Source organism: Aedes albopictus, chromosome 3 (genome assembly GCF_035046485.1).
Source record: "Aedes albopictus strain Foshan chromosome 3, AalbF5, whole genome shotgun sequence".
Classification (NCBI taxonomy): Eukaryota; Metazoa; Arthropoda; class Insecta; order Diptera; family Culicidae; genus Aedes; species Aedes albopictus.
Genome location: NC_085138.1, coordinates 299,440,011 through 299,456,643, shown reverse-complemented (window position 1 = coordinate 299,456,643; position 16,633 = coordinate 299,440,011). Strand labels below are relative to the sequence as shown.

Below are 16,633 nucleotides of genomic sequence, written 5' to 3'. Positions count from 1 at the left end.
GAAATGATTAACTGAAGTAAAATAAAAACTGTAAAAGCACCTTGGCTGGTAATATCCACTATCAGTGTGGTACGATCTATCCATGACCAGAGGAGTGGCCCGTTGCTGTTGTTGCTGCTGTTGCTGTTGGAATGTGGCCATCGCTTGCTGATGGTGGTACATTGGCAGTGACGTCGGCTGACCGGACACTTCACTGAGGAAGCTCTGGTCGAGCATGGCGGATGGTTGCGATTGATTATTAAAATGACGATGATAGTCTTCCGGATTATACATGCCGGGCTGATGGAGAAACGGTGTCGTGCGATTAAACCTAAACAGAGAAGAACAGGGCCGGGGTGAGAGGCAGGGACGATTTTCTTTGTTTTCAATTGCATGGGACGGAGGCGGGAAACGGAAAGGCATTGACGCACACGATTTACAAGTTGGTTTGTTGAGCTAATCCATTTTTTTTCGTGAAGATGAGAGTAACCATTTTTACGTTTAGTATCAGTTGAATATTCATACAATACTTGAAAGCATATACCAGCACCAACAGTTAAAAATTCAACCCATTTAGAATTCATCAGCATTAAGCATAAAATCGATCTTTTTTCTAATGGTAAGGCGGAATTGCAAAATGAATTACAATTCTCAACTTTGTTAGAAGACATTGGTTTCAAAAGTAGTTGCGCCCTTTTGAAATATAGGAAACGGTGAAACATTTTCCTTGTGATTACAATCACCAACAAAAGATCAAGAATGTTCAAACATTTGGAAAATGAATCCTTAGGCAAGTGCTTCATATAATCCATTATATTTAGTAAGCATAGCTAAAACCGTAAGTCCGTATTCTCAACGGTGGAATATCTATAAGAAGACAAACAAGCTCAAAAGGCAAAAGGATCAAAAGCAGGATGGCTACTGAAAGTCGTCGTCTGTCGACGAATACCAAACTACGTTTCATAAGGATTGATCAACAACGGATCATTTAATGTTTGCTTATAATTTTCAGTAGCTATAATGTAATATCCCCCCCTTAACCCTTCAGCACGCGCGCTGTTGTAAAAAGTACAACACTACCAAAAAACCTCGCTTTTCGTATACAGCGCGAGCGCGGTGTAAAAACAACTAAACGACTTGCTGGATTTCATTAATCATTGTGCATTATATAAGGAAACTGAAATACGTTTTTTAAAGGTTCAGTTAACGAAAGATGTGTACATTGTTAAAAAACTTCTTGTCTTGCGTTTGATACACATAGGGTAGCGAACCACTTGGGCAGCAGCCGGTATTTTGGGCACTCTTCGCTATAACTCATTCAATTCCAAACCAATCGACTTGAAATTTTGCACATGGCTAGATACGTATAAGTATCTCATCGCGTTCCAAATATAGTGTCAATTTGTTCAGAATTGGCTGAATTATAACAGAAAAAGTGCTCAACATAGGACCCCTACCGAGATGGTTCCACTTCCCTAATATTTGATAATACCATTTTTTTCCTCGACGTTCATTCTTGCGAACTTATAGTCTTATGTTATAGAACACATAGAAACGAATATTGGTTAATCTTTTTTCAAACTCCAATTAATTACAGCGCTGCTCGTCGATAAACCCATAAGTGCTCTTCCTTGGTAATAATTTCGAACCAAAATGTCTAAGGTGCCGGCCAGAGTGGACGCGTCACGCGGCGCGGCGCGGTGCAATGCGGCATTTGACAGGTCGCGCGTCGACGCGCGGTAGAACTCCGTTCATTGGAATACAAGGAAAACAATCATAACATGCCAGAGTGCGCGCGGAACGATGCGAAGCGGAAAGCGTTTAGCCGCGCGACGCACGACAAAACAGTGCATGCACTGTTTTTGATGCGGAAGTCACGCGGTTCGCGCGGAGAATTTTGTATTTTTGTGGATTTCGTCCGTTTTTACCAAACAATGACGTTAATTTTACGAAATTGTTTTTTCAAATGTATTCAAATGTGAATATAAAAAATATTAACATGAATAATACCACATGTTTATTATACGGTGGCGTCTCGTAAACTCACTTTTCACCTATTATGCGAAACAAAATCAGCAATTTCTTCAAATTTATGACTAAAGACTTAACGGAAATAATCGAAATCTCTGTCATTCTACACCCATTACAAGCAGAGCTTTCACATTAGCACTACCCATGTTTCATGCACAAAAAGGGTTGATACCTTTCTCGTTTATTTTACTATCTCAAAGTATTCTGCTAGGGTGTAAGCTTAAAAAATACTTTCAAATAAAAAATACACTATTTTTGAGTTAACAAACTTGTTCTATTGTCTTGCTGTTGAAAAATAAACCAAGGGGCGCCATTTTTCACGTATACAACCCTCTGGTAACTCTGACTACAAGCTCACTTGTTCATAAAATTTCAAAATTTGTACCTGTAGGACGGGTAGATTTGAGGTTAGGGAATCACCATTGTCCCAAATGTATATCTCTTCTGAACCATCTGAAGTAAATAGCATTTGAGGGTAAATTTAGATAAATGATTTATTTTTAATTTTAGGTTGAGCACAATAATCACATATCTCTTGGAAATTTTTCATCAGATAACATGTACTCATGTGCAAAGGTGACGGAAATTATGAAAACTTTTCAGTTTACTTTACGAACAGACGCGTTGCACCGCGTTCACTCTGGCTATCAAGCCGCGTTGGAAACCGCGTCAAAAACGCGCCGCACCGCGTCGCGCCGCGTGACGCATCCACTCTGGCCGCAGCCTAAAGCGATAGAAGTGACCACAACAAGATGACCAATGATGTTCAGCCGCTCCAGAGGAAAGAAATATGATAATGAAGTGAAGGAGAGTTAATGAGATCCCAATTGGTAATCGCAATAACGATAAAAGTCGTTCAAACTTTACTCAAAGTCGAAACGCTGGCAATCATCGCTGTTTGGATCCAATAGAAGGGTATGACAGGCGGATGTTTTGTTAGAGAAAAACAGAGAGGTTCAATTGGAAAGAATGATGGTGCCTTCACAGAAAATTATATTAACAAATAAAAAAGTCAGCTGTCTTTCAAACGCATAACAATTATCACAACCGAATTGTGACATTGTCATGATAAATTCTAAAAAAATGTAACAGAACAACAGTGTTAAAGCACTCACACAGCCACACTTTCAAACCACGCACTCGCTAGGCATATGGGACAACATCTAACACCATCTTCCAGACCTGTCTTTCAAACTTACCGTTCTTTATCGTTGGCCGAGCTGCGCCCCGAATGCACCGATTCGCGACCATCACTTGTCAGCAGATCCCGCTGCATCTGAGCGGCCTGCATTTGGCTGTAGTACGTGCGATACCATTCGGCATACGCCTGAGGATTAGTACGTCGCAACTGTTCGTAGTACTGCTGATGCTGGGTGTAGTAACTGTACGGATCGTAATATCCGGATGCAGCGCCATACTGGGCTCCACCATAGTTGGACGATGGATACTTTCGGTCTCGTTCTTTGCGGTCATCCCGTTCCCGGCTTTCTCGAACACGATCACGATCGCGATCCCGTTCATTACCATTTCGGCTTCCGCCACGGTAATCCTCGTAATCGTAGCGCCGATCGTGACGATCGCGACGCTTGTCGCTCGGTCCATCGCGGTAACGGTCATCTGGCGAGAGAATAGAATATATAAGAAAAAAAATCTGTGTAACGTTTAACGCAACTTTTTCCTAGAATTATACTTTCTAAAACAGGAATTCCTTTCCTCAACTTATGTCCATAATTCTGACAATTCTGTAGTAGGGTACTACCATACTATAGAATTCGGTCTCTCAAATAACCGGTTCTTGCTTTCTTCTGGGAATACCTAGTACATTCTAGAAATTGTTTTTTTTTTTGTTTTGGAGGATGGTGAAATCTTAGAAATGATTTTCTTATGAAAGGTTTTCGATCCTGCAGAACTTTAGATATGACTACAGAAGTTCTACCACTAGAATATCATCGAAATTATTTGAAAGTGACTCTTGAAGTTGAACACAAAACTCCAAAATGAATTTCTTTTTCTGTGAGTGGATTTTGTTTTCGAAAATTTCACTACATATCCCACCAAGATTTTTGTCAACTATTTCTTCAAAGAATTCTCCGAGATTCTTGATAAAAGTATCAACAATATTGCACTAGAATAATGCTTCCTAGTTTTATAAGATTGCTACGCGAATTGAAATTGTTAAATTGTTTTATGGTTTTCATGATAATTTTGTTTGTTGTCAGTAATAAAATTACCTTTTCTTCGTTCATCTCGATAGCGATCACCTCGGTCGCGTTCTTTCTCCTTGCGATAGCGGCGATCTTCACCGCCACCTGCACCACTACCACCAGCTCCTCCCCCTCGCTCCCGTTCGTCGCGTTTGCGGTAGTACTCCTCACGGGACATGTACCGCTTGCTGCCATCGCCTTCCTTGTCATATCGTGTCGATCGTTCGGTTTCGTACTTTGATCCGTCGGTTTCGTAACGACTGTCGCGATCATACTTGCTGCCTCTACCGTAGCGATCCCGATCGCGGTCGTATCTGTGGAAGGAAAATAGATTCTGTTCAGTAAATCATCTAACTTTTGCCGTTTTGTCACACACGTACCTGTTCCGCTCCTTATCGCGGTAGTCGTAATCGCGATCCCTGTCACGATCGCGATCACGATCCCGGTCCCTCCCGCCATCCTTCCGTCGGTCTTTCTCTTTCTCCCGATCGCCTCGTCTCCGGTCTCGATGATCCACGCCGTTGCTACCTTCCCGCTCTCTCCTTCTTCGATCGCGATCGCTGTAATCCGAATCCTCCGTATCGTAGCGATCCCTAGAACTCTTGCTCTTGTTCGACCGGCGCAGCGGGTCTTCGTCCCTCCTTGCCGGTGGTTTACCCTTTCCGTAGAACATCGATCGATCCTTGTCGCTTTCGTCCGCCGTGGAAGTGTTGGATGGATCCTTCCGGGGCGTTTCCATGGACGGGTTTGATTCGGGTTCTGCGATGCTGACAGCTGTTGTGGTTGTCGGATGACCGGCAGTCACTGTCAGGTTCTCATCATCCGTGTTACCACCTTCGATTGGTTCCTCGCGACTAATTTCGACGGGAATCGGTTGCGACGGTGGATCATGCGGGTTTTCACCATCCATAACCAATTCTCGCTGCTGTTCGTTGATGGGAATGTCCAGGGGATGTTGTGTCGGATAACTGCCGGCGCTGGTGCTTTGTGGCGGTCGATCGTCCTCGACTCCGGGGATCACCCGCTGCTGGTTGTGGTGGGTATCGCTCTCGCCTGGGACTAGGTAGAGATTCCGATCGCTGATTTCCTCTTCCCGGTGATGGTGATCCGGTTGTGTGGGTGGAACCGCGGAATAAGCTGGTCGCGGATTGGGGTTCGATGCGGAATCGGACACCTCGCCGTCGGCTTGGCGTTCCATGTTGAAATCGGTTGCATTTTCTAAGTCGGTTCCCGGGATCATGCGATCCAAACCAGGTGGCGGTTCGGGATAGTTATGGGAGGGTGGTTGTTGATTGTTTTCCGATTGCTGTTGGCCGGGGACGTAGCGCGAAAGTCCAGGTGGTGGGAGACTGTCATCAGCTTGTTGCTGATCGAGCGACGCAGCACGATGCGATGTTCCGTAGCTATCTTCCGATAGATGTCCAGTCTGTAGGTATTGGTTACGATCGTTGCTCGGAGCAATTTCGAGGTTTTCGACGTTTTCCAAACGGGCATCGGGGATTTCCTGGTTTTCCGGGGTAAGGTTTTCCACGTTCGGGAGCTCTTGCGGTTGGTAGAAGAAGGTTGGATTTGGGACAGGTGGTTGGGTGACTCCTAATCCGGGAGTTGCAATGTGGGCTCGTTGTGAGGTGCGCTTGAACGGGTTGGCCGATCCTTTCGGAGGTCCTTGAACGGGTGGAGGTCCTTGGACGGATGGAGGTCCTTGTGATGGAGGTGGACCTTGGCTTGGTGGAGGGCCTTGTGTTGGTGGAGGTCCCTGAGTTGGTGGAGGACCTAGCGGAACAGATTGAGCCTCAGATGTAGATTTTTGCTCAACATCTACAGGAGGTGGGGGTAGCGGTGGCGTCTTGGACGTAGACTTTGGAGGCTGCGAAACGCCATCAACCTGTTGACTGCTTGCGATCGAAGGAGGAGGTGGAGGGAATGAAGACTCCCTGAAGTTTCCATGTCGTTTATCATCTGCATCCGATGGGGACTCCTGCTTGATACTCAACGAGTTCAAGGCCACATCCAACTTGTCCGGAACTTCAGCATGCATCGGATAACTCTGTTCATATCCACCTATATTCTCGTAATTCTCCACATGATGTTTGGTTGGATGTATTCCGGATGAACCATCATCCGACGGACCGGTGTTGGAACTTCTGCTTTCGCCGATCTCGCCACTCTCGATGGAACGATCACTGGAAGTTTGCGAGACTTGGCTCTCGATGGACCACTGCGGTGAGAGGGTTTCATTTTTGAGCCGGGTTAGCTGCGCTGGCTGTACCTTAGCCTGTGGCGGCAACTGAGTATTATTTGCGGCACCAGGTAAACTGAAAGTATTTTGGGGAGCAGCATTTTGTTGAGCATAACTCTGCTGTTGATGGTAGGTGTCCTGAAATGCGTTGCTTTGTGGGGGTTGAGCTTCTACGTGTTGTGGTTTGGGACTTATGGTTGGTTGGTTATCCGAAACGTTCCAGTTCCAGTTATCATTGGAGTTTGAGGTAAAACTATCGGAGATGGATTGGTTAAACGTGGGAACCGAATGTTGAGAAAGTTGTGGAGTCACCGAAGCTGGAGGATGTGATGGAGGTCTTTGTGGTGCCTGGTTGAAGTAGCTCGTCGGGGCAGGAGGTTGCGTGTACTGTGGTTGTTGTTGAGGATAGGGATGATGTTGGTATATCGGTTGAAATGGTTGTTGTTGCTGTTGAATTGTGGCCATAGGTGCGGAACAATTCGAATGCACCTGTTGTTGATGACCAGCAGTTGGGACTGGGTTGGGCATGAAGTTTTGATTGTTTTGATCCAAATGCATTTGTTGTGGGGGATATTGCTGCTGGTGTTGTTGCTGGGTATGGAAGTACTGGGTGGTATTGGTGTTCATGCTCGATTTGGGCGGCACGACTTGATGTTGATGTTGTTGCGGAGGTGCCGGTTTTCGCTGAGTAAACGTATTGGTGTTCTCCCCCCAATCACCCCAGTCGTCTCCCCAGCCATCGTTGTTGTTATTGTTGGTAAATGCAGTTGAGGCTGAAAATGGCTCTGCCATTTTCTCTGCTTGATACTGATACTGTTTTGCCTGAAATACAGCTGTAGCTGGCCTTGCACTAGTCTCCTTGCTGTCGATGATTTGATGGTATGGATTGATTACACTTCTTCCATTTTGATCGCCTGCACTTGCACTTGAAGTACAGTTGGCTTCTCCCAGATGGTTGAAGTATGCGCTCGTGTGAATGGGTTCAACAGCTGGCTTGTTCCACTCATACAACACCTAAAATAAGGCAAATAATTTGTTATACGACTTTGTATTATCGATTAATACGGCATGAATTGTGAGCAGCGCTAATATGAGCTTTTGCGAAACTAAAAATTTAAATATAATGGAATTATGAATTTGATTGTTATCTAATGCATAAACAATACATGTACTAAGCTTTGGCGAACCTCATATTACTTTTGAGTATGGTAGACTACGGATGAGCTTTGAAATATACGAAATGGATAAACAAGTACGGTAGACTAACAGTAGGCTGAGTGGTCATTCAATGCAATTGACGAAAAGAAAGATTGCAAGAAAGTACTCAACATAGAACCAGATTGTGATGTACCTAAAAAAATTCAAAACTACTGGAACGATACCTAAGTCTAACGAAAAAAAAAAACATAACAAAACGCCCGGGTCCGCTATGGATTTGTATGTGATAGCCAACCCGATTACTATTCAAATTGCACAAACACCTTAGCTGGATTACATAACTAGCCCGAAAATGCGAATCACGTACATACATATGTAGTTGCCCCACTATCATTGCGGAACACGCGTACACGGCATGAGGCGATTGAGGCACCCCGCAGAAGAAAGACAAAAACAAAAACTACGATAATTGGGGAGAAACTTCGCAGAGATAGAAACGTGGAACGCACCACAAAGCATGGAGATGGAGGGACCCTCGGTAAAGTCAAAGACAGAACGGTGTAAACCTACGCTACTACTACACACTTTCATAATCCACCGCCGGTGGCGGGAGGCGCGTATCGTATAGTTCAGTAGGTCTCCTCGCGGAATAGAGTCAACAACATAACACACGAGGCTGCAGAACTGGTCAAATGCAATGGACAACACTCGTTGATACCTAGCTCCAATACAAAGTAGTGCTGCGGGTCCTAAGACAAGCGAATGGGCTAATAGTTGATATGCGTTGTGCGTATAGGGGATAATGGGGACCGAGAGGTCTTTTGGACAATTTAGCAAGACAATGAGATTACTAGGATTATATCAAGTTATAAATTCTTCTCCCACAGTAAATCCTATACTGTATGTATATGAAAACGTTGCAACATATAATGTTTCTGATCGTGCTGAAATGTTCTACAATTGTTATTTGGCCAGAATGGAATCTTGAAGTATATGTAGTGTGGGATGACTCAAGCGGATGTTAGAAAGAATTGCGCCGAACCTATCTACCACTGTTGGCGACACGGACTTTGTCTTACTCTTGATAGGAGATAGAGAGATGAACAACTAAATATTAGATAACAGTAAATTTGTTATCATTCGATTGGAGGCAAACGTAAAGTACACGAATGATAGCAAATTCGTATCCAATCTGGCTGCGGATGAACACATTTTTTTTAATTTTAGTTTTGAGATCAAAACATTGTCAACAACGAATTGATGTGAAGTTTCATTAAAATGGAAGAAACATTGGATGTTCTTTGTCAAATGATATGTAATGGATAACAAACTGATTGAACAATAGTGCGAATTCCAATGCTAATCAGTTCATATCACAGTGCAGATTTTTTACCGTGCACAAATGTGCAATGATTTCCTCACATCGGACAGTGTATTATTTGCTCGATGTCGTGCGTCTGCTGTATGTTGTAGGAAAAATGTAGAAATCAAGCTAATACTTGATTTTTGCATTGAAAGTAGCACTGGCCATTATTTTTTCTTGCAGTATGTTTTTTTACTACTGTAATCATTATATTATATTAGGATCAACTAGTAAAAAACAAATTTATGCCGATTTAGATCGCAACAGGCTGAATACCGCACTCTGGCCAAAACACCGGACTGGCCAAAACTGAAGCTTCTAGGTACCCTATAGTTTATTTGAAGAAGTTTCTACATAAGACAAAGCGCATTTCATGACGCAAAATCATATTTTTCATCATACTTTTTGAACAAGACTTTTCACGTTTTGCTTCTTCTACAAAGCTTCTTAACCCGCAAACGCTTAAAGTTTCTTACAATTTGATCCTTGAGGAAAATTTGCTATCTATTGTCAAGTTCCACGACACGGCAAATTTTCCGGGACACCTAGGCCAGAGAGGTCGTAGAGGTTTCTACATCTTTCTTAGGAGTCCAACTGACCTTCATTTCCATCCCTCAGCAGTCGCAAGGAAGCACGTGACAGGGACAGTTCTCGACCATTGGAGGATAACGTCAATCTTGTCTTAGGCCTCGAGTACACGGCGTCGAATATTTGACAAGGAATGTACTAGAGAGTAAACATCTGTGTGACACTAATGAAAATTCAAGTCAAAGCAGATGTTTCAGCATTGATTTCTGTTTTGGCCAACTATTTCACCCTGTGTACTAGCAGCTTAAGAGTCACAGATTTAGTCTCAAATCCTTGTTTTCAAATTTTATTGTTAAAAAGTCAAGAAAATAAACAAGGTTTGATGAAAAATTATGATGTAGTTACAAAAGAAAGATGCTATCGATACATTCTGATCCGTTTAGATACAAAGCAACTCTAAACTACTGAAAAAGACGATAACTATTCAAAAAAGAATAGTTAAAGCACGGCATACCATTTCACAATACAAGCTAGTTACCTATGTAGATATACCTACACGCAAAGAAATTAGAGCTATTCAAAACTATAATAGTTTTTGTTGCATCAAAAAACATGTTTTATTGTTTTAAAAAAAGATATTAGTTAAAACAATTTAGAGTTTGTTCAAAACAAAGCGCTAATATTATTGATGTTCTGAGCACATAACGGGACACCGTCATTTTGATTTCGAAAGTAATTGGCAAAAGTGGAGATAATGGCGCCAAGAGTAGTCCACAATAGAGCAGTGGATAATTAATTCAAGAACTTTGGTAAGTGATTGCCTTAAATTATTTCACTACTAATGACTTATTGTAGCGAACTGTTGTTATATCCTAGGCTTGGTTCTATTAATCTGCACCCGAAAACTGAGTACCGAACAAGCGGATTATCATAGGTAATTTTCGTTTTTACATTTTCTTGCTTTTTTTCTGCTCATTTTTTTTTTATATTTGCTTCCAGAGACTGCTGAAGACCAACCACGTTATAGAAAGCACCTATCTGCATCATATCAAAAGAAAAAGAAGCTAGCATGTAAAAAAATAAATATCAAAAATAAAATAAACAATAAATTTAGATTTTTTGAATTTGTTTTCCTTTTCTGATGCACGCAACAAATAAATATATCATTCTAATGAATAAAATACAATTTGATTCAATGCGAATGCATTATAGCTTAAACAAATGAACTTTATTGTTTCAAAGCATTATTTTTGTTGTTCCAAAAGATATATTTTTTAAAACAACAAAAATACTAGTTTACCTGCTATTTACCGTAGCTGTCAAATTCAAGAATATTTTTTGTTGAATCAAATTCACGATGAAAATAGAATAAATAAAAGCATATGGGTAATTATCGCAGAGACCGGCCCACTATTTACACCTTGTCTTCAAAAATGTGTAAGGTGCCGATTTTCTGAAAGTCCTCACTAAAAAGTAAGGAAAATGCATTTGGTTACTCAAATTGATGGACCGCCCATTAGTTAGAGCCACACAATTTTTTTCAGACCCCTCGATTTTGGTCAAATGGTGGCTCATTTAAACCGGTATAACTCGAAAGTTTCTCCAAAACCCACCTCAAAACGAATTGTTGTTGAAAAGAGGAAAGATAGAGCTACTATTTACAATAATAAAAAGTTGGGTCGGCCATATTGATTTTGGCCGCCATCTTGGATTTTTATACCAAAACAGTTTTTTCACCATGAAGGCACCCTGATAAAAAATATCATAAAAATACGATAAATTTTATTGTTACAATACCATTTTTTAGAAAAATATTCACCATTAAACGTATTGCAATTCACACGGCACACTCACCATCACTCCTATGGTTCTATACCATTCGGCGAATGGTAAATGGCACTTTTACAATAAAAAATGGTGGTCGTTATGCATCTTAACCATACAATTTTGAGAAAATTTTCATACACTTTTTCGCGAAAAACAATGTGTTTTTATAAGACAATTTTAGGGCAATTTTCTAAAGAAAACAATATCTTAAAGTTTTTTTCATTGTTCTTACAATACAAATACAATTAATTCGGTTTTTAAATTTTGAAAAATATATTGATTTTTCGATTTTATACGAAAGAGCACCTTTTTCTGAGCTACTACACGCAGAAAAATGGCGCTTGTTTAAAACAATAAAACGCATGGTTGATTTTCAAACTGAGAATTTATTTATTCCAAAGTTTTCATTTAGAGTTTATCGATAAAAACAACCGATTACCATCATTTCATATAATGTCAAAAATTTCTTTTGTTTCAACAAAATAAAAACCATAAATCTGAAAGCACTCACACATCTATAAAATGCTTACTCCAACATCTCCACAACGAAGGGGCTGTCCATAAACCACGTGGTCATTTTTTTGGGACTTTTCAACCCCCCCCCCCCCCCGCGTGGTCATTTGTCCATACAAAATTTATTTTGGTCCATACAAAATGGTCACTGGCCGAAACCCCCCCCCCCACACATGACCACGTGGTTTATGGACAGCCCCGAAGAAGGTGCAGCAAATTCATCACGCCAACTTCCAAGTGCAGCTTTGGCCGTGATGGATAGCGCGCAGGTACTCACGACAGCATCCACAAAAAGTTGATCGGTTTCGCCTTTTTTGTCTCTTTTTTAGTCGTCCTCCTCTCCATCCGCTTACCGACGGTCTAAAAATAGATTTCCGAGCTGCCGCAGTTGCTGCCGTCACCAACACAATCACATTCCGGGTTTGTTAGTGGCAAAAGTGCAGTCGTTTGAATCAATCCATTATTTCATGTTGAAAATACCATATCTCTGTTTGCTTTAACAAACTGTCAAAAATTCCGACAAATGAAAATATTTGTAGGGTGGGTCGGGGCAAGATGGGTCACGGGGCAAGATGGGTCAGTGCCATTTTCGGGCGCATTACTTATGTTTTGATTATGCTAATAATTTTGTTAGATGACCAGCATGAATATACAAAAGTTTGGAGCATTGATTGAAAAATTATTCACTCTCATTGGAATTAAAAAATAAAATGGTTTTTAGCCATTTTTCTTATGCGATACATTCCATATAATCCCCATATAAACGGCCGCGGGGCAAGATGGGTCACCTTCAATTTTGAATGTATTTTTGGAGCATTCCAAAGTTATTTATTTTTTATTACAAGACTATCTCATAAATGACTTCAATCAAGCGGAGTGAACGCTCAAAATTATAACATAAAATTATGATAATTTTTTAGTGAAAACATCGATTTTCAAGTCGCCTTAGGACCACTCAAATCGTAAAGTTTTTTATATTCCAAATAAATTTATAAAATGTTCACTAGTAGCTCTTGTTTACTCAGTATGGATATGGAGCATATATGAATGCCGAACAAATCTCATATTTTGACGTTTTTCGTTGAGAAAATGTGAATTACTTAAAAGGTGACCCATCTTGCCCCGCACTTTTTTCACGGTGCAAAATCGATCACTTTTTAAAATTGCTTGTTAAACGTCATATTTTGTATTTAATTAACTTTTTATCGACTTTTAGCATAGCTAACTAGTGTAATAAAGAGTAGCGGACGAATACAAACCAATACGATTTGTATTTACAAAGTTATGGTGATCCATCCTTAGGTGACCCATTTTGCCCCACCCCACCCTATTATCAAACAATAGAATAGTTCAGTTTAAACTAGAAATCAGTTTGTCGCTATAGTAAACTGAAAAATCGGTTGATTTGAACTAGAATTTAATTGTGTTTACAATTTATTTTTCTGCGTGTATGATTTTTTTCAGATTTTTAGGACTTTATTTTGATACCTAAAATAATGTCAAAGAAATTTTTTGAAATCACCCTTTGACAGCTGCGCAACTGTTTGACAGCTCCGCCCAGTACAAACTGCGACGAGGGGTGATTCGACAAATCACTCCCATACAAACTTCAAATTGATTTTTAAATAGGTTCCCGGGCTCCAAAATTCATGAAAATTTTGATTTCGGCTCAGTTTGACATGCAGATTCAGAATATCGAATTATCTCAACACCGTTAAAGAAGCCAATTGAATGGCGTCAAATGAATCGTTGTTACAATAAAAATACAATAATATTTGTTGTTATCTGTTAGAAGTTTTAGCTTTTGAAAATCCATAGAATTTATATTTCCTGCTAACATTTATATCCAGCATTTACGAGCACTAACGGCGGCCAGAATGATATGCACATCTATATATATAAAAATGAGTTTGAAGTTCCTTTGAGGCAACAAAACTCAAGAACGGGTGGACCGATCAGCATGAGTCTTGCATAGTTCGATTCGTATTCGTGGCTGTGTTTATATGTACAAAAAGTTACGAAAATCCACTAGAAAAGTAAAAAAAATGATAAAGTACTGATTTTTTATGAGCCGGGAACAAATTCAGCGTGATCAAAATTGAATCAATCAAGAGTGCGTTGCTGCAATGACCTCAACAGTTGTCAAACAACCACAGCTAGGCAAGACAAAGTTTGCCGGGACAGCTAAGAATCAAATACTCTGATGTCTGTATGTATGTATTGCTTGGCAGCTGTTGATAATACTTATGACACACATGTGATACAAGATTCACTGTACAATTGCGCTTGAAATGAGTGCCATACTGAAAATTCTTTCAGTCTTGTTAAAATTTTCGTGACACTGCGTACCGTTGTACAGGAATCACACTCGTATCACATGCAAGATCACATGTCTGTCCGGGGTATAAAATCTATCATCAATCTTTTCAAATAACTGCCAAATATCACAAATCAGACCTCAAGTCGTATGATCCATACCATAAATCGTTCACAATCCATGTGGTCATTAGTATCTGTAAATGCTGGAGAAAATGTTACCGAGAAATATGAACTCTTTAGTTTTTCAAAGGCGAAATCTGTTTACATAACAACAAATATAATTGCATGTTTATTTTAACATCGGTTCAATTGACCCCATTAAACTAATTGTATTTGTATTGTTATCAATGGTATTTACTAGATTCCTTTAATTTATTGGAAAACATTAGAAAAATCATTGTTCATCTTTTTCTTGTCGTAACGTCCTCACTTGGCTAAAACCTGCTTTTCAGTTAGTTTTCTATAAGTACTTCCTCAGTTATTCATTGAGAGCTTCTGCCAACACGGCTTGACGTCTGTCAGTCGTTGAAGTTTTAGCGAATAACATTCGATAACCGAAACATCCACGGTACTCAAATTTAAAACGAAAACTAAAAAAAATATGTCAAGTGATTTTGTATTCGATTATATAAACATGATCCAAGCAACAATAATATTTATTGTTATTTATTTGTTACGAATTGTGTTTTTAAGTGTAATTGAGAAATAAACTCTTTTTAATAAAAAGGCCATGAGAACTTTGCAGGCACTTTTGCAACTATATAAAAACAACTTAAATTAATTTTTACTGATAGTAACTTTAAATTATTATAGAACTACTAGCTGTACCCGGCAAACTTTGTCTTGCCTACTGCGTTTTTTGACGTTTCAAGTTTCTAGCCAAGACCAAATCCCCGGTCAAAATGTACGGAAGATCGGTTTTTAAAAACTCTCAATTTTTCCATGTCTTTTGCCTCATAAACCTTCCTTGGGTGGAAATTAACGGAACAAAACTCAGACGACCCAAATCGGACCACCCGTTCGCAAGTTATGCGCGGTCCCACGTATGCCACTGCATTTTTATATACAGGGTGTTAGGTTCCTGAGTGCAAACTTTTTAAAGGGTGTTAGAGGACCATAAATGGAGAAAAAAATTGTTCTACGCATATGGTCAAATCTCAACCGTTACGTAGTTATTGAACTTCCCATGTTTTTGACTCTTATTGGCTTAACTGGCTATATCTTGAAAATGGTCAAACTTATCGAAGTTTTTTGACCCTTATTCGAAAGATTATTGAATTTTCTATCAAATGGCATCTTTGAATCGATTGGTTTAGTTAAATAACTAAGTTTTCTACAGCAAATAGCTCAAAAGTAGTGTGTTTTAATTTATTTTTGCCAATTATCTTTGAAAAATGCGTAATAATTCAAAATTCTTTCTTAGGCAAAGTTGTGGCGCCTGTTCCACTCTACAATTCGTTTTTTGACATCAAACTTCTATCTCATATCGTTTTGTTGCAATTTCGATTTTAACATCGCATTTCAGATCATAAATTTGCAACTGTCATGGAAAGCACTTTTTTGCGCATTGTGCCGCACATTTAAATCAAAATTGCAAGAAAACGATAAGAGCTAGAAGTTTAGTGTCGAAGAACGAATTGTAGAGTGTAACCGGGACCACAACTTTGTCTAAGAAAGAATTTTAATTTATTACGCATGTTTTAAAGATAATTGACAAAAACTAATAAAAATACGCTATTTTTAGCTATTTTGCTCTAAAAAACTTAGTTATTTAACTAAACCAATCGATTCAAAGATGCCATTCGATGGAAAATTCAATAATCTTTCAAATGAGGGTAAAAAAACTTCGAAAAGTTTGGCCATTTTAAAGTTATTGCCTGTTAAGGCAATAAGAGTCAAAAACATGGGAAGTTCAATAACTACGTAACGGTTGAGATTTGACCATATGCGTAGAACATTTTTTTTCTCCATTCATGGTCCTCTATCACCCTTTAAAAAGTTTGCACTCAGGAACCTAACACCCTGTATAAACTAGCTGTACCCGGCAAACTTTGTCTTGCCTACTGCGTTTTTTGACGTTTCAAGTTTCTATTCAAGACCAAATCCCCGGTCCCCGGTATGGGAGATCGATTTTCAAAAACTTTACATTTTTCCATGTTTTATGCTTCATAAACCTTCCTTGGGTGAAAACTAACAGAACAAAACTAAGACGACCAAAATCGGACCTTCCGTTCGCAAGTTATGCGCGGTCCCACGTATGCCACTGCATTTTTATATATATAGATATATAATATTTACCATGTAATGAATGATAATTTTTTATCATTCATTTATTTCAACCACCGATTTTCAAAATTTTTGCATCAATTGAAAGCTGAGACATTTATACAAAACATATCAAAAAATTGGAAATGTATTTTTTTCCTATTAAAAGTTATCTGCAGTTTTGTAAATTAAGCCACGTTTTCTCCA

The 16,633-nt window shown here is 39.6% G+C and overlaps 1 protein-coding gene across 5 annotated transcripts in view; it reads right to left on the bottom strand.

Annotated features, from left to right (window-relative positions):
• Positions 1-16,633, bottom strand: part of LOC109405247 (uncharacterized) — a 49,841-nt gene that overhangs the window by 24,206 nt on the left and 9,002 nt on the right. For 4 of the 5 annotated variants that reach the window (XM_019678279.3, XM_062842231.1, XM_062842232.1 and 1 more), the window contains 4 exons: positions 4,595-7,467; positions 4,242-4,528; positions 3,210-3,627; positions 41-310 (listed from right to left, as the gene is read on the bottom strand). In XM_019678279.3, coding sequence (XP_019533824.3) covers positions 41-310; positions 3,210-3,627; positions 4,242-4,528; positions 4,595-7,467 — 3,848 coding nt within the window. The remainder of the gene's footprint in view (positions 1-40; positions 311-3,209; positions 3,628-4,241; positions 4,529-4,594; positions 7,468-16,633) is intronic. The other variant, XM_062842233.1, reaches the window with a different exon arrangement.